Source organism: Apus apus, chromosome 3 (assembly GCF_020740795.1).
Source record: "Apus apus isolate bApuApu2 chromosome 3, bApuApu2.pri.cur, whole genome shotgun sequence".
NCBI classification, from domain to species: Eukaryota; Metazoa; Chordata; class Aves; order Apodiformes; family Apodidae; genus Apus; species Apus apus.
This window is the reverse complement of record NC_067284.1, coordinates 104,943,421-104,967,414: the sequence shown is the minus strand read 5'-3', so window position 1 is coordinate 104,967,414 and position 23,994 is coordinate 104,943,421. Positions and strand designations below refer to the sequence as shown.

Here is a 23,994-nt window from a genome sequence, read left to right as displayed (position 1 = left end):
TTCTGGATACCAATCAAGCAAGGTTGTGGACTTCGGTGATAAGCTTTGCTTTTTTAGGAGGAGATTTGTAATGATGGCGGAAGAATTACTACAAGACAATTTTTTCTTGTAGTACACTAGAGAAATACATCTTTCTTTAGGAATTGTTCCCATCAAGCCAAAGTGTTGACTTGATTGTGTCTGGCTTTGCTCTTTTGTGAGGACAATGAACCAACAAAGTGTAAAATACACATGCAAATGAGAATTGCTACTCCTCATCGATTTGCTCCTCTCACCTGACCCGTGAGTCATTAGTGGTGCTGGGTATATTTAACTGCCACTGTGACTCACCAGTTAACTGCAAGGGCTGAGCACCTCTTGTGTGAGCCAGGATCTGACTTTTAATTAGTGAATGAGGCCAAATGAGAACTTGCCTGCGTTGAGAAACGTAGGTGGCAGAAAGGTCCCTCTAGGACATGCACCCATGCAGCTCCTTGGACTGCGGCATCAAGCCTGGCTTCTCTTAATGTATTTAAAAATGCACAAAAGTTATTTTTGAAATGTTATAACGGTATCAGTGCATTGTCTGATGTTCAGTCTGGTGGTAAATCACATTGTTAATGGCAAAGAAAGTAGGGGATAAAATTGCTGGAACCTCAGGTTCTGCAGTTCAGGTAGCTTGTGTACCTGATACTTATATGACAATAAGGTGCCCAGCAAACATAAAGACTATTTCCATAATAGGTTCATAATCCAAGATTGGTTTGGCTTTACATCAACTCATCATTCAATAGTCTCCTAAAAAGCTCATTTTCCACTTCCATCATGCTCTGAAGCCCAGACCTTGCAGAAGTCAGTACTGTCAGCTGCTTTTGATTCCCTGTGGAGAAACTGCAGCTCCTAGTGCCAGATGACACTGTAAGACTGCCTTTTTCTTAGGCTTGTCATTGGTTCCTTTTTCCAAGTGTCCTTTTATGTTTCCACTGTTGGCTGTGTCATGTGCTGGGCTGGTGGGCAGGCAGCAATGCTTCCTGCTGCCACAAATGTTTTCATTATGCACGAGGAAATTTCCTTTAGATATCCTAAAAGCCTTATTGGTCTTTTGGCAAGCATTAAGCAGATAGATACAGCTACCTTAGAGCCTTTGCTGGAAGAAAAGAAGAAGAAAAGTTTTAAATAACCACTGCTTAGAGCTGGATTATTGTGTCTCAAGTTTAAGACCTCTTAGCCCATCCCAGGAAGAAAAAACAACCCCAAGAACTGTCAGTTTCAGCAGTAGTTGGTTTGATATGTGTAGCTCCTGACACATTTTAAACTCAGCTGGAAGTCAGTCTTCTGGAACGTGTCAGATCAGAGCAACCCATGAAAAATGTGTCTTATATGGTTATCAGATTATGTGTTTTCTGAATAAATCATTATATTGTTTTCTGAAACACCCACATTAGGTCTCGTACATCAGTAGTTCTGATTGAAGCTGCAGTTTCTCCATAAGAGATACAGTGATTATGAAGGTTGACAACTAGGCAAATCCTAATTTTGCTTCTCAGTAGTGAAGAATGAACCTACTTTCAAAAGCTCCCACTTTATTACCAAAGGTGAAGTCTGTTTTAAACTTCCCAAATAAGTTTAAACTTCCCGTTTCCCAAATATTTTTTTCTGCAGGTAAGTCTAGTTTTGCTGCTGATGGTGCTGTAATTTTACCAAGATTTAGCCTGACTGCTTGACTTTTAGGGCATAGACAAGTAATGAAATTACGTGAGGTAACAAGTGAGCATATTTTTGTGCCTGTGCTGTTGCAGCTGACTTGGTATGTATGTTTTGCTGGCCCTGCTTGAGAGAAATTCTATTGTCCTGTGAATCTCAAAGAAGGAGGTTTGAGCAAACATGCTTTACCTTGTGGTTAGTTTAGGCAAAGAAGATGCGCTCCTGCAGTTCAGATGGCTCAGTTGACATATGGTTGCTTGTTACACTAATGTATCTTAATTGTGCTTTCTGAGTACTAATTGTGACTCTGGCAGAAATAACTGAGGGCTTTGACTCACTAGCTCCAGTGATTCATGCTAGGGTGATTTAAGAGGTTACTGTTCTCCTTTTATCTACCTGGACCCTCTGCTTGAGGTTACCACCTCCAAAACAGGCAGCTAAACATGGTTATCCACCCTTCGGCTGCCAGATTCCCCCTGTGGCAAATTAATGTAATCTGGAAAGGATAGGGATTCAAGAAGATAGGGTACTTCTTTGGCTGTGGGGAGCCCAGCCTGTTAAATTGCCCTGCTACAAATTGCCAGATTTTGATAGTCAGATCTCACCTCTTAACTTACCATAATGAATAGGTGCTCTGTCAGGTAGGCTCTTGCAGCTTGAGCAGCTCCAGCACAAACTGCTGTAATTGCCAGCTTAAGCTCCTGTTCTAGCAGCAATTTGGGCAGCTGAGGTTTGTGGGTACTTAGCCAGTTCTGCATCCCCTCCTGTGCAGGCAGCAGCTTCTGACAGAGGAGGAAGTGAACAGCAGGAGCCAGCAACATTGTAAATTGCTGTGGCTGTATCCATCAGAGCTTGTCTGTCAAATCCCTTGGGACATGTGACTGGGCACTGATTTTTCTGTGCCAGGCAGGAGATAACTGGCTATTGTTTTTGTGCCACATCATTTATGACAGAAATTCTACTTGAATTTCCTTTTATTCCCAGAAATTTGGAGACTAGATCATGGAGAAGCACACAGATTTTCTTTGCTTTCCCACTTTGGATGCAACTCTTCCATGCTACAGGACCCATGATTGTCGTTTAAACCTATTAGTTGCTGTGTGTTTATCCCTAAATGCTTTTGCAGTATGGATGATATTCCAGCTTGCAGAATTTGAGGAAATTTGCCCCAAAGCTGACTGCCCCTTGTTGCCATAATTTATTTTTACATTGCTTATTTTCTACTGCAAGACCCAATTTTTAGATGCTAAAGTGTGTGTTATTTGGAAGATATAAAAGTGAAAGTCATTTTGTCATTTTGATATGGGTAGGTCTTAATCTTTTCCCTTCCTGCAGCTGTGTAAAGTGATACTTATCCAGTTATCTGTCCTATTTCTGCAGCATTTTCTCCTGTGTGTAAAATATTCAGGTTTGTGTCTCAAGGTAGGGAAGGTAGACTGGAATATATCTGATATTATCTGATTTTAGGTTTTCTAAGGTGGATGCTGTAGCCAAGTGTATCTTTGTCCATAGGTTTGCAAGGTGGTAGCGTTTGGTCATAACAGAAGTTTGAGCTACACCAAATTTACCAATATTTGTAAATACCATTGATCCATATTTTTTCCTACGTTGGTGGAAAGGATGATGTCCCTAGCAGTCATGACATTGTCAAAGCTAAATAACGAATTTCAATGCCATTTTTTGGTACATTTTTAGCAAATTACTGCTGAACACCTGCCAAAGGGAATACTTCTCTCTCTTTTGCTGCTTCGCTGCTGTGCGTGTGTAATTTGGCAAGTATAAGAAGTTCTGTGGTGACCTGCACTCGAAAGCTGATACTAGGATGGGAGCTGAGTGGTCACCTGGGATTGGGAACTGAAGATGGAGTTTTGCTCGTGGCTTGGTCACCTGTATGAGTATGAACCTGGCCTGACTGTTACTCGGTTCAAGTTCAAATGGTGCTGGTGATCCAAAAGTAATGTCACGAAGGAGGTGGTGTGGCATGTACTGAATAAGATTTCTGGGTTAATTTCCTCCCTGACACAAAGTATTACACTCTCCTGTGTAATACAGAAGTATTGTCTCAGATACTGTTGTATTCTGATTTTCCAAGTGTGCCAAAGATCAAACATTAGCAACAGCTTTGAGCTCTGTAAGGATGCAAATGATCTTAGACTGATGCTCCCATGCCCTGGAGAGCTACGCAGAACCTGTGCTACCTTTTTTCCTTCTTTCAGCTGAGATTGCTTTCCAGCCCAAATTAAAATGGGCTGGTAAAATACGGAGATGCAGTTTATAACTCCCTCAGCTGTGCTGTGCTTGCCTCATTGATATTGTAAACTGAGATCCACTGCCTTTCAACAGTGCTAAATTAATTTGAAAGAAAAGTAATTTTCTAGTAACATGGTGGGTGCAGTAGGCGTGCAGAAAAAAAGAGGCAGGTTTAATTTTCATACTTTTATAGAAAGATGTCAAGAGTGGTTTTCCTGTGACTGTTTTGAGAACACTGTACTAGGCAGAGCAGAGGCTCTTTGCTTCTGAAATACGTCTTTCTGCAATGTGTTGCAGCTAATGTGCTCTGGGACTCTGTGCCTCCTCATGGCCTATTGGTTTATGAAGTCAAATACTCAGAAGCTGGGAACTGGCTGAGCTGGGGGTGCTTGTGCAGCTTTCATTTGGTCACCCCCTGTCTGTGCCTTGGATTGTACGATTGCTTACTTGTTTTTTCTTTTTCTGCAAGACCTTTGCCTTGTTTGGCTCCAGCGACAGATGGTGTGCTGCTCTGAAAATTCTAAAATTAGTGGCAAGAGCCTTTGCTCCCTAGATTAAAAATAAGATTCACCTTTTCTCTAACAGTTCTGAGGGAAGATGTGGTTCAACTTGTGGGTTAAGACAACTCAATTTAAATGTTTTTGTGGGGATCGAGTGCTGTACAGCCAGTGGAGGTGTAATCAGTGAGCCCGGAGAAAGGTCCAGCTCATGCTGAAGCAGGCACCTGCTCTGGGCCTGCGATGCTCTCTGGGCTCTGACTGGCCATGGGAGATGAGAGCCCCAGGTCAATGTAGGTGTTTGCATTTGTGAACTCAGTCCTGCACCTGAAGTCTTGGCTTTATTGCAGGCTTGGCCAGGAGATGTTTCCTTCTTCATCTCTGACTTCTAACTCCTTGAGCTGGTGGTGGCTTTTTATGCACTGTAGCTTTTTGCAAGATACTCCTATTTCTTCCAGCATTGGTTCTTGGTCTTGTTCTTCTCTTCAAGTCTTAACTTCTCTTCATCTCCAGGAAGATACAAGGTATCACGCACCTTTACTTGAGCTCTGTCTCCAATCTGGTAAGCCTGGTGTGCCATTTGCAGGGGGGAGTGGCTGAAATAAGAAAACTTTGGCTTTTCTCCTTACCAGTGAAGCTGGGGAAACTTGCTCCTTAGGACAGACACGTCTTTGCTGGAGTTGCAAGGGATGTCTGTGCCTAGGGAGAATGCAGTTTTAAACTACTGTAGCAGCTAAAAGCTGAAACAGAATCACAGAATCCCAGACTGGTTTGGGCTGGAAGGGAGCTTAGAGATCATCTAGTTCCAACTGCCTGTATGGGCAGGAACACCTTCTGCTAGACCAGATTGCTCCAAGCACCATCCAGCCTGGCCTTAAACACTGCCAGGGAGGGAGCAGCCACAGCTCTAGGCTGGGCCAGTGTCTCACCAGCCTCACAGTGAAGAATCTCTTCTTAAGATCTCCTCTCCATGTCCCCTCTTGCATCTTGAAACCATTCCTCCTCAACCCATCACTCCCTGCCCTTGTAAAAAGACCCTGCCCAGGTTTCCTATAGCCCCTTCAGGTATTGGAAGGTGCTCTAAGGTCTCCCTGGAGCCTTCTCTTCTCCAGGCTGAACAACCCCAACTCTCTGAGCCTGTCTCCAGAGCAGAGCTGCTTCAGCCCTCTTATCGTCTCTGTGACCTCTGGACTTACTCCAATGGCTTCATTTCTTTCTTGTGTTGGGGACCCCAGAGTTGGACTTAGCACTGCAGGGGGTTCTCAGCATAGAGGAGCACATTTCCAAAGCAATTAGCTCAATCACCATTAAAAGCTGAATAGCTGTTGGCACCTTAGTTGGAGCTACAATGGATGGCAAATGGAGCCAGGGAAACAGCACCATCAGTTCTTGCAGGCTGCTGCAGCAAGCCTTTTCCTGAACGTGTGGTTTTACAAGCATGGAGCAAAGAAGCCCGTGTACGTTTTTGGAGGCTTTTTTTTTTTTCTTTTTTCCTTTTTTTCTTTTTTTTTTTTTTTTTTTTTTTTTTTGTGAGAGCTTTATAGGTGAGGAAGTTGCTTTGGCAAGAGAAGAAGATTAGCTAAACCATACCTTTTCATCGGCAGTTTTGGCTGATGACTGCTTTTTATTAGCTCTGTTTGTAATTTTATTGATACAATTTCTTTGTTTCCTCAAAGCAGCAATCAAGCTGCTTTCCTTCCTCAAGCTAAATGTTTATATCCAAGTGTCAGATGGGGACGAGACAAATTCTGTTTTGTAGGTAGATGCACAAACTATGAAGCAAAGTCTTTACTGGACACTGTCTTTATGCAACAATAGCTTTTAGGGCATCCAGTTGTTGGAACTATAAGCTGCCTTGCAGTGGCAGAAATGGTTATTTTCCTCAGTAACAGCTAGGAAGTGGTTGTTACTAAGTATATGCAACTTTCCTTAGGCTACAGTGAGTCAATATCAGAACTGAAATTGGAACTAGACTTTTTAATCCGTAAGTCTCACCTAGTGCTGTTTCTCATCAACTGTAGCAAGAAAACCCTGAACTTGAGTTTAGATTTAATAAAAGAGACTGTTGTGTCATTCTTTAATAATTTTAGATATAAGGATTTTTTCTTCCAAATCCCTTTGTACCCTTTGTATAACTATATATTGACTGTTCTGTGGTAAGCTGTCTCTATAATTATGACCTAATCATTGATCATATTGATTTGACAACAGACATGTAAATTGTTATCCTCTCAAGTTTCCCTGAACTAAATTGCACAGCAAAGATGTGAGAAATCAAGGGGAAATCTTGGGCATCTGCTCATGCAAGTTTCAGAACAGTCTTTGTTTCACTCTGTGTAACAGACTGATGAGCTGCTTGCACTTGGGTGACACTGTGGTGACATGCTTAGTTGTTGATGGGATGTGTTATCAGCTCTGTACACTTGGATGAAAAGAGAAAGGGATGTAGAGTAAAACCTGTCCTGTGGGAATAGCTGATATCGATTGCCTGGTAGAGGTGGAATTTAACTAAAGGTCAAATAAAATTGACTGGAATCCACACAAGGGACAGCTGAAATGGGACTGAGTTACTTCTTTTAAGATTTTTATATTGCTTGGTGAGAAGATACCAGGCAGGCAAAATAGACCAAAATGAAATATTAACCAAATGCAGCCTGCAGCCTTCTGCTTTTCTCCACTTGAAATGCTTTGTGGGTTAAGGCCACCACGCTGCACAGAACTGATGCTGAAAGCAAAGAGTGGGACTCTGTAATTAGTGTTCATCCTAGGGTACTGGACAGAAGTTCCAAGATTGTTACTGAGAAATGCATTTGTCTCTTTTCAGAGCTTAAAGTATCTCCAATTTTCTCTAATTCTGCTGAGCATATTTTTTTCCAAGCTTTCCTTCTGCATCATAAACTGACAAATGGTTTTTAAATTAATACTGTTTGGGGTTGATAACCCTCATGCGTGGGCTTTTTTCCCAATTCAGAATTATTTTGGTAGTCTTGGTAGCCTGGGAGGGCTTGTCATTACTTGTAAATTATTTTCCTTTCTTAAATAGGAGAGGAGCTGCTGTTTGGCACAGGAAATCTTGCCTTCATTTGTAGCAAGCCCAGAGCTTCATAGGACCTTCAATTTTTTGGTCACCTGAATCTCTTCTTCCTTTTTGCAGTTTTCTCAAGTCTTTCAGGATGGCACTCATGGCTTCTTTACTTGATTGTCATTTTCAAATGTTATTAGAACCAGAGAATCATAGAATACCTTGAATTGGAAGGGGCCCATCAGGATCATTGAGTCCAACTCCTGTCCATGTGTAGGGCACCCCAAAAATCATACCAAAACATCTAGGTTGTTGTTTTCTTTGAAGCATTTGACAAATATGTGTAACTTTACTTGGATTTCCAAAAATTAGGTCCTTCACCAAAGCCTCTTCAGATATTGTGGGAATAAGAGTGAAGGCCTTGCATACATAGTGATGTTCCAGAGGAATCTGCACTGGAATAGGTTCTCTTGACCATACTGGGTGGGTGGTGAAGGAGCAGGTGAAAATTAGTGTCAATATAGAGAAATGTGTGTAAGAAAAACTTTTTATTTTACTATGGAACAATGATCTCCAAATTGGCTAATGCCACTCAGGAACCAGATTTTAAAGTTATAGTAGATAACTGTGAGAAGCAGAGGCTTGATGCTCAGTGTTAGTTAGAAGACCAACTCAATGTGAGGAATTATAATGAAGGGAATAGAAAGCAAACTGGGAAAATTGTTATGCTACCACATAATTCAAGAGTGCCTTGATAGCTTGAACCTATGTTCAGTTCTGCTTTTTAAAAATAAGGGAGGAGAGAAAGAAAAGGATACCGTGGAACGGGAGGAAAAAGTCTTTGAGTGAAAAAATAGAGAGCTATGAAATCCTGAGCAGTGTGGGGAAGACAAGAAAAGAATAAATGTTGGTTATCTTCCAGAGCACAAGAACTAGAGCTATTGGAGGAAAGAGGAATTAAACACAAAGGAGGCACTTCTTTGTGTAGTACAGGGTTAGGCTGAGGGGTGACCAAATGCATTCATAGGAAAAATATCAATTGAGAGCTGCTAAGTCCTGCAGACACCCACTACTACTGATAACACCTCTGGCTCAGGGAGTCCCTGAAGAAGAGATAATTGGCAGCTTTGGAATATTCAAGGAAAGTACCACTGCAGCTTGCCCAACTCCTATTGCTCTAGCCTAAGAATATGCAACAGCCGTGGGTGGATGGGATATTGGACTAAATGGACCTCTGGACTTGTCCCAGGCACTGTTTGTGTGTTTTTGGAGCATGCAGGTCATTGTTCCACCTCCAGACTAGGTCAGTTTGTTAGTGACGCTTTAGTTGCCATCTGAAGACAGTTCAGAGACTTGGCTCTCCCTAGGTCTCAGCATGAGGAAGCTGGTAGCTCATGTCACTGCTTCTGTTTTGGGAGAAATGTGAAGGCTTTGGTCTCCAAGACTATGATTTGGCTGTGCGCACTGGGACAGGCTTGAGAAAGGCAGAGAGCTGACATAAAGGAAGAGAAGGTAAGCACTCTCTTGCCCGTGTTGGCCTTGTTTTACCTTTTTTCCCTCATAACGTTTAATTTTGGCTGAGATATGTAAAAAAGAGGTGGTAGTTCAGCTCTTGTTAGACTCAGCCATGTGCAGATTTTCTTGTTTGAAAGATTTCATTCTAGCATACGTTTATTCATCCTGGTGTATTCAGTTACAACTTTCTAATCATTTATTGCTGCAAAAACTATTATCTGTATTGCTTTTGCCTCGAACTTGATGGATAGGGGCTTAGAAAACAAGCCTGCAGTTAAAAGGTCCTATTGGGGTTTTCTCTTCAGTATCCTTTCTTTGCCTCCTGAGCTAAGACAAACCTTTCAGAGGCCTGCTTAGATATCCTCTGAGAATAGGCAGTGATTATGGCTTTTGGAATAATTATGCTTTTATTAGCCCAGCATGGTAAGAGCAGAGCAGCTCTGGTGCACAGCTCTGTCCTGGCTGTTGTGGACGACAGGGTCCCTCCAGCAAAGCTACAGCCTCCTTGCCCAGAGGTCCTCTACATGACGTTGTTCTGTGGAAGCTGTGAATGATATAAAAATAAAACAAAAACCACCCCCACTTCCTTCCCTCTGTAGCCAACATCATTACCTCCTTGTTGTTACAGCCAGGCGTTTAATTAGTCCATGCAAATAGCCCTATTTTGATTAGGCCTGAAGTGTGTTAACATAACTGCGCTGCTTCTGCTCGTGCTGTGCTTTTTCTTTGGAAGATTTTCAGATGTCAGATCCATTCATTGTGGTTACAACTTGGTAAACAAATTAAGAAAAAGGGAGAACTGGTAAGTTCTAGAGTTTTTCTTCAGAATGGATACTGTTTTGAACACAGATCCTGTTCTGGATTGCTAATAGCAAGTGACACAGCAGGAGGGATCATAATTATGTATGACTTTTCTGTTAGTGGCATTTAATGAAAAAATATAATGATTTGTTCTCACCTTTTAGCAAGCATAAATACTGTTACTTTATCAAAATTGGAAAATTATCTTGTAGTCAATAAATCACTCTATTTTAAGTAACTGAGTTTTTCAGTATTTGAAAACTGAACCTTGAGAAACTGATGCTGCTAACAAACCAAAGCAGTCTGTTGTACTTCTGGTAGTGACGATAAAGAAAACACTGAAATGTAATAAAAAGGAAGCAGCATAAAGCCACATAACTGACATTTGAGCTCTCAGAAGTACCTACTCTGAGCAATCATCAGAAATGCCACTTTTGAAACATGTTGGAAAAGTAAGATGTTGCCTGTTCCGTTTACTAGCAGGAAATTGTAGCTATTGAATTAATTGTTGCTAGCTGTGTTTGGGAGATTGACATTGTGATAAAGCAGAGCTATTAGAGGTCAAGAAAAAGGAGGTCATTTAAGCAATAGATGAGGATGTGGTACATGAGATACTTTTATATTATATTGTCAGTTTCCTCTTCAGAAACCAAAGGTGTCACTTCTTGTCTTAATTCCACTGTATAGACATCATTGTCTGTCTTGAACGCCTGTAATTGTATAACACCTAGGACCATGCTTCTTGTAGTCAAGGGTACAAGAAGGCTTTTCCTCAAGATTTTAGACTTGTTTGAGATGCTGAGTGTTCACAATCTTTGTTGTTCACAAAGCTAAGACCTGGAACCTTCTGCCTTTGGACGATGATTAAAATTCTTGATTTTTCCCACCCACTCTAGCACTTCCTTCTTTCCACAAGACTCCAAGCATCTCTTAAAAAGCAGGTTTGCAGCTGGTTTGTTTGTTTGTTTTCTTGGGGAGAGGCTAAAGGTAGATGAGCAGCAGTGCCTTCCCCTTCCCAGCTAAGCTGTGACTTCTCATGCCATGTGTGTGACCATGGAGCACCACATTTTGTGGAAATTGCTGGTGTTGGATAATCCATTGGCAACAATAGTGATCAAGTAATATTAGCATTTTTGTAGTTTATTCCATCTTCACAAAGGTTTTCTGTGGCTTTTGTAGTAATGCTGGACTGTCCTGCAGAAAAGGTTTTGGGAACTGTCAGTTTGGACGTGTTGTTCTAGATCCTTCCCTTCTTTCCATGTAGATGGGTACACCTAAACACTTCTTACTCTTGGTGATTGGTTCTCATTGATAACTGCCTTAGAACTATTTTTGCTGCTTCTTGTGGCTTTTTCTGCTCTTTTGCATCTCTGTTTACCTCCTCTTTATGTACTCTTCTACTCTGTAATGTGTAAAACAGATAAATAGTTTAAAGTTAAAGGTGCGTGATTAATGTGCTGTATATGCACTGTCTTAACCCACCTTTATTCTTATAGTTCATAGAATCATAGAATCCTAGGGGTTGGAAGGGACCTCGAAAGATCATCTAGTCCAACCCCCCTGCCAGAGCAGGGTCACCTAGAGTACATCACACAGGAAGGCATCCAGGCGGGTTTTGAATGTCTCCAGCGAAGGAGAGTTTATATTTTCTAAGCCTGTTGGGACAAGGCAAAACTTTCTGTGTTGTCTGGCATCCTGCCACTCTGATCCCAGCGAGGCAGTTGGGAAGCTGTTGTAGTTAGGATTGTAAATAATTGAGTCATTGATGTTCAGGTCTCTTAGCTGATGAGACTTTTGTCTGTAGACCAAAGTTTAATCGAGACTGAGTAGAGGCTTTGTTAAAGGGGTTGTTTTATGGCAGAACTAGGCTGATTTTTTTCTAAGTGAGAAAGTACCTGACACCTTGCATGTAACTGCTGTGTCTGGTGGAGAGGTGGGTGCCTTTTTGATCTAAAAAAGTGAACTTATTTAAGAGGCTGATTCTGATTTAAAGGTCTGCTTAATGTACCAGCTTTCTCTGAAAATTCACTCAAATATTCTCCAGTGATTAAAATTAATAATCTCTTCTTTACTTCTTCCTATTTCAGACAGTTCTGTAATCATGCTGAAAAGAACTGACTTTACAATAACTATGCCTGCTCAAATCTCAGGGTTTCTTTGTATCTCATTTCCTCCATTTGTATGGCTTACCATCTATTGTGTTTGCATAATTCACCTCTGCGGTCAGTCATTGTTAAAATTTCCCCACTGTCATCTTGTGCTACACACTTGTCTTGATTTCTGATTATTCTTTTGATTATATGGGATTATTATTACAAATTGCATGTATTACAAATAAGACTGTTGCAGGGAAGGAGGAGAAATACTGTAAGATGTTTGTTGCTGCTGGAGAAGGTGAAGTCAATCTCCACTCTCAGGTTCCAGAAGAAATGCACATCATAAATGCGAATGCCAGAATGAACCTGTAAATTGAGTGAACTTTATATACAAGACCATCATGGGTGCAGTATTCAGTTTAGGTCCATTTAATTTCACAGAATCACAGAATCTTAGGGGTTGGAAGGGACCTTGAAAGATCATCTTGTCCAACTCCCCTGCCAGAGCAGGATCACCTAGAGCACATCACACAAGAACGCGTACAGGCGGGTTTTGAACGTGTCATCTTAACCTCTTGTGACTGAGTATCCTGAAGTCAGTCTCTTCAGAGCTCTAGATACCTGCTTTTCAGGCTGTCTGACCAGTTGGGTAGAGAATGTTCCCTCTTGTTATCTGGCTAGCATGCCATTCCTGCAGGATATGTGCAGGATGGATGTTGTTTCTAAAGATTAAGTGAAGGCAAATCCATCATCTCCATTATCATGATAAGTCACTGTATCCTGTTAGTGAGCTGACAGGGTTTGTTGTTGTTTGTTGTGGTTTTTTTTTTGAGAAATGAGGTGTAATATGCATAAAGTTGAAGATAATTGACTTGGTACAGTGAGATATTTTGACGCTAAGAAAGAGACTAGAACAACATGTCACCCATTAAATTGGTTTTCAAAACAGGCATAGCAGAAAATTACCATCATTGACCTGAATGGTTTCTAATAGGATTCTGGTTTTTTTTGCCTCTGGGCCTTGTGTTTAATACTTCTGTTAAAATAGTAATTTCTAAGGGTTGGCAGGAGCTATCAATATTGGTGATGTGCATGCAAGGGATAAATCTGTATTCAGTAGTAAGTTGTATACAAGCAAGCTGTGTACTTTATTAGGGGAAAATGTAAAGTTGTTTTTCTAGGAATGTTGCAGAATTCTATTCTGAGAAGCGGCGAAATATCTAGAAAATATTTAGAAGTTAAGTTGCATTATCATGAGATTTCTGTATGATTCAGCAGCCAAATTACCCTTGACTGTATAAATAGTGGAAAATTGGATAGGAATAGGCAAATCATGTTCCATCTGGATATAGCACTGGCGTGTCTGCAAAGTTCTGTGGCTGTTTTTGGTATCAAAGTCAACAGGAAGAATGCATAAATACAAGATAATGTTAAGAAAAAGTATAAAAATGATGTCAGCATTAGAATATATGCATTTAATGTACTATATACAAAACTCCTTGAATTTAATGTGATACCCTGTTACCTGCTTGAATGGCAACACAGTGGAACACAACTTATTTAGGATATTTCTGGAGTATGCTATGATGATATTTTGAAATAGTTGGCTCATCCAGTGCTGAGGAGAAGCACTTCCCTAGATTTGCTATTTCCAGAGAGCTGGTAGAGGGAGGTGTGTGGTCTTGGCTGCAGTAACTCTGATCTTAAGACCCTGAGGAATGCAAGTAGCAGAATGAAGATGTCAGAATTCAGGACACCAGACTTAAACCTCTCCAGGGAACCAAAAGGCAGGATATCATGGAAGGATGCCGTGAAAGGTGAATAATCCTAGGTGAGCTTATCTGATCTTCCAGAACAACCTCCTCAAACTTCCTGGATCCTGAGAAGCAGGAAACCGGACTGGCTTGACAGGTCACTGGCTTTGTTAAAGTGCTTAATGGGGAAGTCCTGATGGAGCTCAAACCTGAAAAAAGGAGTTTGTGCATAAGGTGAAAGGAGGTATGGGATGCCCAGGAGGGATGCAGGCAGGCAGAGAGCACAAGAGGAAAGTTTAGCTGGAGTAATCCAAGGGATTACAGAGTAACAAGAAGGACTTCCGTATGAACATTGTCAGTAAATAAAGACAAAAGAAAATGTGTGTCTGCTCCTGGTGGAGGCAGGCAACTCTGTGTTGAAGAACACAGGAAAAGGCTGAGGTATACAGTGTTTCTTTGCCTCGGTCTTTATTTGCTTGATCTTGCTAGGTGGTGGTTTGGGGTGAGATTGTGCACCACCAGCAAATCAGGCACTTGCAAGTCTGTGCAAGGGGATGGGTGAGTGAGCCAGCTCCATCTTCTCTCAGAGAGGTCATGACAACTGGAAGGTCCCCAGAGACTGGAAGTGTTGTGTCTGTCTTCAAGAGGAGGAGAAGGAGACCTACAGGCTGGTAAGCCTCACCTGAGTCCCTCGGAACATTATGAAGCATGTCTTTGTGGAAGCTGCTTCCATGCTTGGGAAGGTGATGGGAGGATACAGCATGGAGTTGCAAAGGCAAAACCCTGCTGAAGTGAGGGAGAACATCCATGTGTCCAGTGGGCAGTTACAATGAAACTGGGACGCTGAAAGTAGATTAGCAAAGTCAGTCTTGAAATAGCAAATCTACTAGGAATTGTTACATAAATAACTGTGTAATCATTAAAAAAATCTGTGACTTGAGCTCTGGAAATCAGATTCAAATTTCAAATATATACTTAAAAAGTAAAAAACCAATCAAACAAAACAACCCCAAACAAACCAAAAGTTTTCCCCACTAAAAAAGGTGTTGCTCTTAAGCATACATCACTTTGTCTTTTTCTCTTCTTGGTAAGTATCTGTCTCAGAGCCTGACTATGCTTTTAAATAAGAGAACTTACCAATTTTATTTAATAAAAAAAATAATCAGTGTCTGTTGTAAATCCAGTATTTAGTAGATAAACTTTTATATAGTATTTCCTGCTTTTTGCAGGTCTCTGAACTCTTTTTTTGTTTTGTTTTGTTTTTTTGTAATAACCATTGGCCTGGTCAGCAAAGAAGATGCTTTTCGAACATGGAAAAATGTTGAAACTAAGTGCTAAAGGCAGATTTATTTAAAAAAAAAAAAAAAAAAAATCAGTTGTGTAATGCAGCTTTGTGCTGCATAATAATCCTTGGTACAGCTTTTATGGGTACTATTCAACAACTCCTTCCTTAAAATGACAGATTATGTAAATCTGGTAAAGCTTTTAATTCATGTCCACTTCTGGTGCTCTGTGTTTGACTTCTTAACTTAGAATCTTACCATTTGTGCCTGTCCTTAGTTTTAGTATTAGGTTTCAAAGGAAACAAGAGTTGCTCACTTTGCCGGTAGGAAAAACGTTGAATATCCAAATGAGTGTTTAAAGTTTGAAACTTGAGAAAGCAGAGAAGAAAAGTCAAATTTGTCTTTCTTTATTCAGGAAATGATGGAGATGTATTGCCAGAATCGCCTTCCATGGAAGGTTGGCTGTCAGACACTTCTTTCTCTTTTCAAAGTAGTTAAAAGGATTCTGGAGTCTTCATTAAATGCAGACCACACGATTCAAGCTTTTACGTTAACAAAACAGAGTATGAGACTGTGCTCTGTTTACTCACTACCAGTCTTTGGGACTACTGGGGAGAGCTGGAGGACTTGTGGCTTAAATTGAAAATGCCTGTGGTGGTTTGAAGAAGCTCATGGCTTTTCTTGGAAATACCATATTTGTTGCTTTATCTGTTTTGTGTTCATCTTTGTTTTGCATTTCTGGTTATCATTAAGACACTCTTCTCTTTCCGGCATTGAGTTGGTCAAGACAATTTTACCGGCTGTTACACCCTCCTGAAATCCCGTTGGTGCCCTTAGTAGCTGTTATAGTTAAGGGTCTGTTGGTGTTTGTTGTATTCAGCATTTTAAATCTTGGCCGTAAATTTGCCTGGGAGGAAGATATAATTATTTTTTTCTCTCGTCTGTATTTCTAGCCATGATTGCAGGTGCTTAATATGAGCATGTACCCTCTGGCATGAGGGGAGAGTTCTCTGGTAACTTTTTTTAAATCCCCACCGAGCTAAAACGTCTCTCTTTAATGCTTGCAAATCATGTCTTTAAAAATAAGCATTTTTTCAGTCTGATGTTAATGAATCACACATCAGTGTTTTCCCTGATGTAATAAACAACTGTTCTGTCAGTCTGTCAGATTAGTGAGCCACAAACTCTGAAATGTTTTGCATGGTTTTGGGGGGTTTTTTGTTATGGGTTTGTTGTTGTTGTTGTTTTGCTGTTGTTTTTTTTTAAGATGATTATTTTGACAACCATTATCAACCCCTCAAATAACTTGGTCCTTATAGATCTTAGGCTTTAGCAGTTTGAAGGGAGTTAATATTTTTGCATGTGAGTTTGAGCACACTTCTGGTTATTGCTGGTTTGGGTGTGGATTTTTGTTTGTTTTTTTTCTGGGAGATGGGGTGAGGGTGGTAGGGTGTTTTTGTTCTTTCGTGTTTGTTGGGGTTTTTTTGGTCAAATTGGACCTCCATTACCGTCTCAGGTGGGTTCTGGAGCTTTATTGTGATTCAGGAGTTTTCAGCTACCAGAAGCTGGAAATCGAATTATGGATCTTTATAGAACACCTAAAAAAGAGCTGAAGTTAGTCATCCTTGTGATTTTGGTGTGCAATACTCTTTCAGGTGTCAGCGTAACATCTCCCTCTTACTCAAGGTGTCCTCTTTTCAGCAACATTTAGTATTAATACTGAGATCATCATCATTTGGGACTATTAAAGAGACGGATACTCCTCTCAAATAGTGATTGTTAATCCTGCCTACGTCCTGGTTTGGGAATTGTCCAGATTCTCAGCAGTTTCAAATGATTTCCAAAGAAATTGTTACCTTCTTCCTGCTGTAAATCTTTTCTCCTGTGCTGCAGTCCTGTTACACAACCACCATATTCTGCAGGAAAGATGGTCAACTTTAATGATTCCTTTATGGAAAGGAATATTATCTTTGCTGGTGGTGTTGGAGATGGTGTTGATTGATGGTTTCCTTTTGTGAACTTCGGTTTAAGACTCCTTTGGATTCCTTTTTTCTTTTGTTTTAGTCTCTTGTAGTCCAGTAATTTACCGTTTGTCATCAGTAGAGGATTTCTCTATTAGCTGTTATAATTAGTCTCTGTTAGATGTCCAGTGATAAATGGGAGAGGAGGGGGGAAAAGGTTAACCATTAATTTTGCTTCAGCATTAGACTTCAATGAAGTTGAGAGCAGGCCACTTGCTCACAAAGGGAGGTGATTTGCAGAACGCTTCGTAGACAGTCTTGTACATTTCCTTGTGAGAAAGTGGCTGGATCTTGTTCCAGTCCCTCCAGTTTATCTTTATACTGTGGGAATCAAACAAAAGTGTACTGACTATACCAAACTTTCCCTAACATGAGGTCCTGTGTTATCATCAGTGCCCAAGTGGGAGCAAGTGCTCAGACTCCCTGTGGTTTGCCCCCAAAACTGAACCCGGTTCTCATTGCCTACTCTGCCTTTCCCTTTTGCCCAGACCTGGTTTCCAGATGATGAGTACTGAAGGCCCGCTCCAGTCTGGGAGCATCTTCCTAACAAGTCCTGTTTAAAAAAGTCCTGCGAGGCTGACACAGCCCAGTTCCCTTTTGTACAAAGCAAACCTCAGGCTTGTATTAGTGTGTGATTTGTGTATTGTTTCATCCATGTGTTGTACTAAGGAGGAGGGTTCCCTTGCTGCTGGCGTATTTGAGGTTTTTAACCTGGATTTTAATTCTGGTAGAGACATAGAAACTCTCACCTGGAAGATGTTGGAAACTCTCCTGAAGTAACTTGTGACAGCTTCACAATTTTAGTAAAGGATGGGTTGGGTTTTTTTGGCAGGTACTCGGAACGAAGCCTGACAAAATGCATTGGGATAACAATAGAGACCAGACCAGATTACTGCCTGAAGCGGCATCTAAGTGACATGTTATCCTACGGCTGCACAAGGCTGGAGATCGGAGTGCAGAGCGTGTACGAAGACGTGGCCAGGGACACCAACAGGTGAGAAGAAAGCTTCAGTGCAAAGCTGAGCATGGCTACTCACTGGGTGCTCTCTGGAATGTTCTTGAGTAGCATGTCTTGATCCGGTTTGCTTAAACACCCTCTTAACATTGACTGTTGAAACATTGAGCTCATTTCCTTGCTTCTGCAGCTATATGTCTGTTAAGGAAAGCTAATAAACTGCAGTGGCTTCATGGATTTCTTTGTGATATTATGTAGACCATGGCTTGAGAAAACTGAGTTATTTGTGTTGTGTTATTTTAAACTCATATTCTTTTCTTGTATTGTACATCTCTTTTTTTTATTTATAATTTGCTTCATAAATAAATGTGGTTTTATGGAGTAGAACATGTGCCCAGAGAGAGCTCATAGTTCTTGTCCTACCTAATTCATAATCTGTAGGCTTGAGCACATACAATGCAGTATAATCTATTGGAGCAACTTTACCAGCAAACAGTGTGTTATTTACACCAGATACCTTTTTCTGCTGAGTATTGGAGAAGAGAGATGACACTGGCAAGTACAGAGGATAAAACATAGGCAGAAACAACACCTCTTGGTAGATTAAGTACAGTGATCCTAGGCATACAGTGTCTCTAGGGATTGCAAAATATATTTGCAAGAGGCCTGGGATTTATTCCTTTTCATGTGGGACCTATGGTGCAAAGAACAGTTGTCCTATGTAGGAGAGTGCATGATATATGGTTCTCCCCACTCCTTACCCACAAGTAAGCTAATCTCGTTTTTTATTTATTACAAGTCCCATAATTCCATTCAGAATTTGAAATAAGTTATTTTTCTGTTGTTTTTTAACTTCTGACACTTGGTCAGCTCGCTGTCATTCTTACTGCATATTCCAGTCACCTACCAAAGATGTTTAATAACTGTGATCATAAGTAACGACAGAGAGATTATGGTTCAATAAGCAAAGCACGTTTTTGTTAAACTTTAAAGGCAGTAGTGCAAAACTGAAAATGTTGGACATTTTCTTATCGAGACTTAAAGAAAGAATTCAAAATGAGTTTCTCCTGCAGGTTTAGCTGCAGTATTGCTGGTGCATGGAAGTGCAGGATGTCATTGCTATGAAGTGGTCGGGCTCCAGGTCTCAGTAGACAGAACAAGCCATTTATTTAGTCCAAGAGTTAAAAGATAATATTTATAGATCATATTTTCCTCCTCTAGATGTCAGAGCTTTCCAAAGGAAAAGATCCGTAGTAAGGAATGTACCTAGATCTCAGTCTTAGCCTAGATGGATTCATTTACAGTTAATTCTGACACAAATTATAAATGTAACAGTTAATTTCTCTTCAGCTTTTAAAATATTTTTTTACCTGAAATATTTTTGAAGTCTCCTGTCCTGAGGTGGAACAGTGAAACCCCACTTAGCTATCACTTCAGTCATCTTCAAGTGTTCCTCCAGTTTTGTCTGTCACATGAGGGCTGGTACCATAAATCATTCAATACTGTACATCACTTTGGGCTTGTATGTTTGCTAATGAACCCTTGCTTTCCAGCTGATGAATCAGAAGAAGAATGAAATAGTATATGACTGACTTGATTTCACTCAAAAGCAATTGTGTATAGAATTATATTTGTAAAGGTTTTTGACACTTCTCAAAGCTGCTTGCAGAATTCCTAAAAGGCTTTGCTGCAGGCTGTCTCAGAGCAGAGCAAACGCAGGCTGTTCACTCAAATATCTCCTTCCAGCTTCTCAGAACAATGAATTGGAATATACTTTGAGAGAAGGGTGATTTGAGTTTCTGTTTCTTTTGAAATGACCTCATTTTGCTTCTGTTCTTCTACTTTGTGGGGGAAGTGTTTTGGCTTTAAACTTTTAATATTTTGCTTGTAGCAAAATGTCAGATTACAACCAATTAGGCTAACTGTTTGGAAATTACTTTCTATTATGTTCCATAAGTCATTAGTGAGGTTTTTGAGTGCTTTTGGTGGCTGTGAGGCAGAAAAAATATTCAAGAACAGATCTAGGCGTCAAATAATGAAGTTATTGATGCAGCTCAAATTCCACTTCTAATAAGAAAATAATTTTTATTTATGAAGCAAGTCTCCATTATTCCCCTCAGGCTACTCAAGGTCTTGAGTAATACTGTCCTTGAACAATCTTAGAAATACACTGTAATACTTCTGAAAAAAAATCATAAATAAAATGAGAGTAATAAAAATACATATAGAGGTTTAACAGAGGCAGACTCTTCCAATAGAGAGGAAGGAGGAGGTCTTTAAAAAAGGGAAGAAGCTATTTGGTTTGGTTAATGTTAGGTCTTAGTAGGAGGCATGCATTTGTAGAGTTGCCCAGATGGCATTAATTTTTCATCTAAAGGACTGTTGAGGAGAAGAGGAATCAACTGCTGAGCTAATCTGTTGGGAACAAATCTCAAAAAAACAGGGTGAACTGGTGTGAAAGCGTGATAGGAAGAACACAGGATTTGGAGAGGAAAGAAGGTGGCAGATGCTGAGAGGGTAGAAATGTCCAGAAATGCCAGTCAGTAGTGGAAGGGCTCTCCTGGCTGGGGTAGAGTGGAGGCAAGGACTTTGTAGGAAGACTGGTCACATATGATGGAGACCTAGGAGCTGTTTGTAGTTATAAAGATTGCTATTGCAGAAGAAGGCTCCTGAGCCGTGGAGATGGAAGGAGAGAGGATTTTGCTTGAGACTAATGAGTTATGTGAGATTCAACCTTTTTTCTTGACATATTTGTGCTTCTACTCTCTCCAATCATCTGCAGAGCAAACCTGAGTTAGTTTGATTTGATGTCAGTGGAGAAGAACATTAAATCCTTCAAGAATCCCAGTCCAGGCTATGTTTTGTGGGTTTGGCACATCTCAGAAGCTGAGAAGAGTTTGTGTTTCTCTAAAAGGAGTACTGGAGTGTTTGGCAAGCATGTTGCAGGATCATTTTCTAGCTAGGTGGTTTGACTTAGCCCCCAGCCTTTTTCTCCTTTTCCTCTTCTGTTGCTTTTGTTTCTGGTTGTGCTTCATTTTGATTATACACAGTCTTCAGTGCAGTGTGTGCTGGCTTGTGCTATGGCATCAACTTATGTCATTGCTTTACAAATTGAATTTCGGCAGCTTTTCTTAGGCTATGATTTGAATAGCTGGAGCCTTGGTGTGGTTCACCTGCTATAAAAGCAGCAAACTGGACTACTTTTAGCCTCTGGTGTTGTTTACTTTATTAGCAACAAGACTTTGAGTGGTGATAAACTGATAATAAAACTCAACCCTTTTGACTTCCTAGAGAATAATCTCAATTAAGTATATCAAAATACATCTTTTTCTGTGTGATCCTGAATCTCTTTCCTCTCTTCCCAGAGGCCACACTGTGAAGGCTGTGTGTGAGTCTTTTCACTTAGCCAAGGATGCTGGGTTCAAAGTGGTGGCCCACATGATGCCTGATCTACCAAACATGGGGCTTGAAAGAGACATGGACCAGTTTGTTGTGAGTATGGCTTAAAATAACCGGGAGTTTCTGGTTTGTTCCAGCTTTTCCATCTAATGCTGCCTCTCTCTTAGGTCAGCTATTGGCTACGATGCTGGCCAGAATTGTTTAAGGACAAATAATTTAAAATACATTTTTGAAGGTGGAGGATGAGAAAGATTTGTTGAACTATTTCATCCAGAAAATTATGTCCTTGCCTCATGAAAGACTGAGTCACTCGGGTCTCTGTGGAATATAGCTCTTCCAATATTAACTAGGGCTCTTACTTTTTTCCAAGGTGGTTTTCTTTCCTTGGATTTAGAGTAGTACACTATTCAAAGTTAAAAGCATACTATTTCGAAGGTAATTCATTGAAAAGTAGAGTGTATAGGTGTATTACACAGCATCTCAGTTCCTGGTTCAGTGCTATCCAGTATCTTTATCAGTGATATGGAAGAAAATACAAAATTATTTCTAGAGAAACTGAAATGAGAAAAGAGCAATTGGTAAATAGTGTAGGCAATTAACCACTTCACCTGGTAGTGTGATATATTCTTTCTCGTTCCTTCATTTTTTGTAAGGCAAAATTGGTTGTTTTTTTAAAATAGTGCTTTTCCAGTTATCATAGAGGAATCACAGTTATGTTTCTGTGCAAGGTTAGAGTAGGTGCTTTCTGGCACGAAAAAGCTATCAGGGCAATGGAATATATTGATTAGAAGCATAGGCAGAAAGCAGTGGTTTATCTTGGTAAGCTGCAAACAGGCACGTCTATAAAGAAGCAAGTGAAAATGCAGCTGTACTAGTACAGAGAGGAGGTTCTAAAAACTGGTCAGTACTTTTTGTAAGGCACTTTGTGTGGAATTTCTTGAGCTCTTCTTAAACATGTTATAGTACTTGGTGAATATTATGTTCATGTAACAAAGTGAGAGAGACTGGGGCAAACTGGTGTGCATAAAACTAGAGGTGAAGTCAGTGACAGAGCTGAAAGTTAACTCAGAATTCCTGTCCCACACTCTTTTGCTCCTGGGTTATTTTCTTACAGTGCTGAAGGAGATAGAGAGTGGACATCACATGAGCTGTGTTTTCGTGGAATTACTTGTTATGTAGGATACTGCAAAAGCAGAGTCCCTTGCTCAGTATCTCATAAAGTTGCGGCTGTAGTTCTGGGTTCTTTATGGGCCTGTCATTACTGAAGTAATACTAGGCTGGAGAGAATTTATGGTGGAAGAACAGCAATACTGACTAAAAGATTTAAAGAGCTAACCTTGCATAAGACCCAGCAAAGAGGGGACGGTAATCTATGGTATTTGCAACACGTAAAACTGAAGAGGGAGGAATTATTTAAGGCAGAATTACAAGCTTCCATAGAAAGCATTTAGTGTTGTTATTCTTTGCTGCTTATTCATGATAAATGGCTAAGGCTTATCCACTGTCGGATCTGGCTTTGCTCCTGTTTCATTGCAGGACATTTAGGAAGCCTTTTAAAAGGTGTAACTTCAAGTGATGCTAAACTGCAACCAGTTTCTGCAGGCCAGCAGGCTCGCCTGATGGTTGGGGGAAGTGTAATGCTGTATTTTGTCCATTTATTAATGACAGTTTTTGCAGAAATGGAAGAGGCAGAAGGCAAAGTTTTCAGGAAGAGGATTCAAAAATATAAGTGAAAAGGCTGGAATTGTGAGAGGAAGGATTAAAAGAAATCTGGGAAAATAGCTGAGCATAGACAAGCAAGAGAAGGAGAAAACAAAGCAGAGATCAGCTGGTTTAGACTTTTTCTGCCAGAGAAGTCTCTTGGCTTTAGGAGCTGGGAAAACCAATATTGATGGTGGGCCAGCTCTGGGACATGACAATGAAGGAGTTTGCACATTATGATGGGGAAGGATGGAAGAAGTGAGAGTGAATGAGAAAGAAGTGCAAAGACAATTAATTAATTTTTCAGTTTAGAAAAGCAAAGGTTAGGATAAGATCAGATTTTCTTGTTGGAAGACTGCAAGTGGCACAACGACTGGTTGGAGGGCCAGGAAAGAGAAATGCTAAGCAGGGAAATAATAAAACCAAGTGATAGCTTAAGAGGAGGAATTCAAGAATATAGAGGGTGATGGGGTGAAGACCAGCTTGTGACAGCGCTGTTAATGAGTTCAGAAATTTGAAGCAGGACTTAAAGATCAAATTAAGATTTGATGCCAGTGAACATACAAATGAGGAACTGGAGGATGAGTAATCAGTGTGGAGAATGAAGCCCTCAGAAGTAATGCAACTGCTGCAGAGTGAGAAAGAAAAATGGGAGTTGGAGAGGTGGGCTGGTGGGGAAGAGGTGATAGATCATGTCAGTGTGTGTTACAGACTGGATCAATGGGCTGAGGCCAATTGTATGAGGTTCAACAAAGCCAAGTGCTGGGTCCTGCCCTTGGATCACAGCAACCCCAGGCAAAGCTCCAGGCTTGAGGAAGAGCAGCTGCAAAGTGCCTGGTGGAAAAGAACCCGGGGATGTTGGTCAACAGCAGCTGAACATGAGCCAGTGTGTGCCCAGGTGGTGAAGAAGGCCACCAGCATCCTGGCTTATGTCTAGCACTAGTGTGACCAGCAGGACAAAGGCAGGGATCATCCCCTGTGCTGGGCACTGGTGAGGCCGCATATTGAATCCTGGGG

The 23,994-nt window shown here is 40.7% G+C and overlaps 1 protein-coding gene across 1 annotated transcript in view; it reads left to right on the top strand.

Annotated features, from left to right (window-relative positions):
• Positions 1-23,994, top strand: part of ELP3 (elongator acetyltransferase complex subunit 3) — a 96,052-nt gene that overhangs the window by 14,320 nt on the left and 57,738 nt on the right. Inside the window, exons 8-9 of the mRNA XM_051613570.1 lie at positions 17,755-17,916; positions 21,243-21,369. Of these exons, the coding sequence (XP_051469530.1) occupies positions 17,755-17,916; positions 21,243-21,369 (289 nt within the window). The remainder of the gene's footprint in view (positions 1-17,754; positions 17,917-21,242; positions 21,370-23,994) is intronic.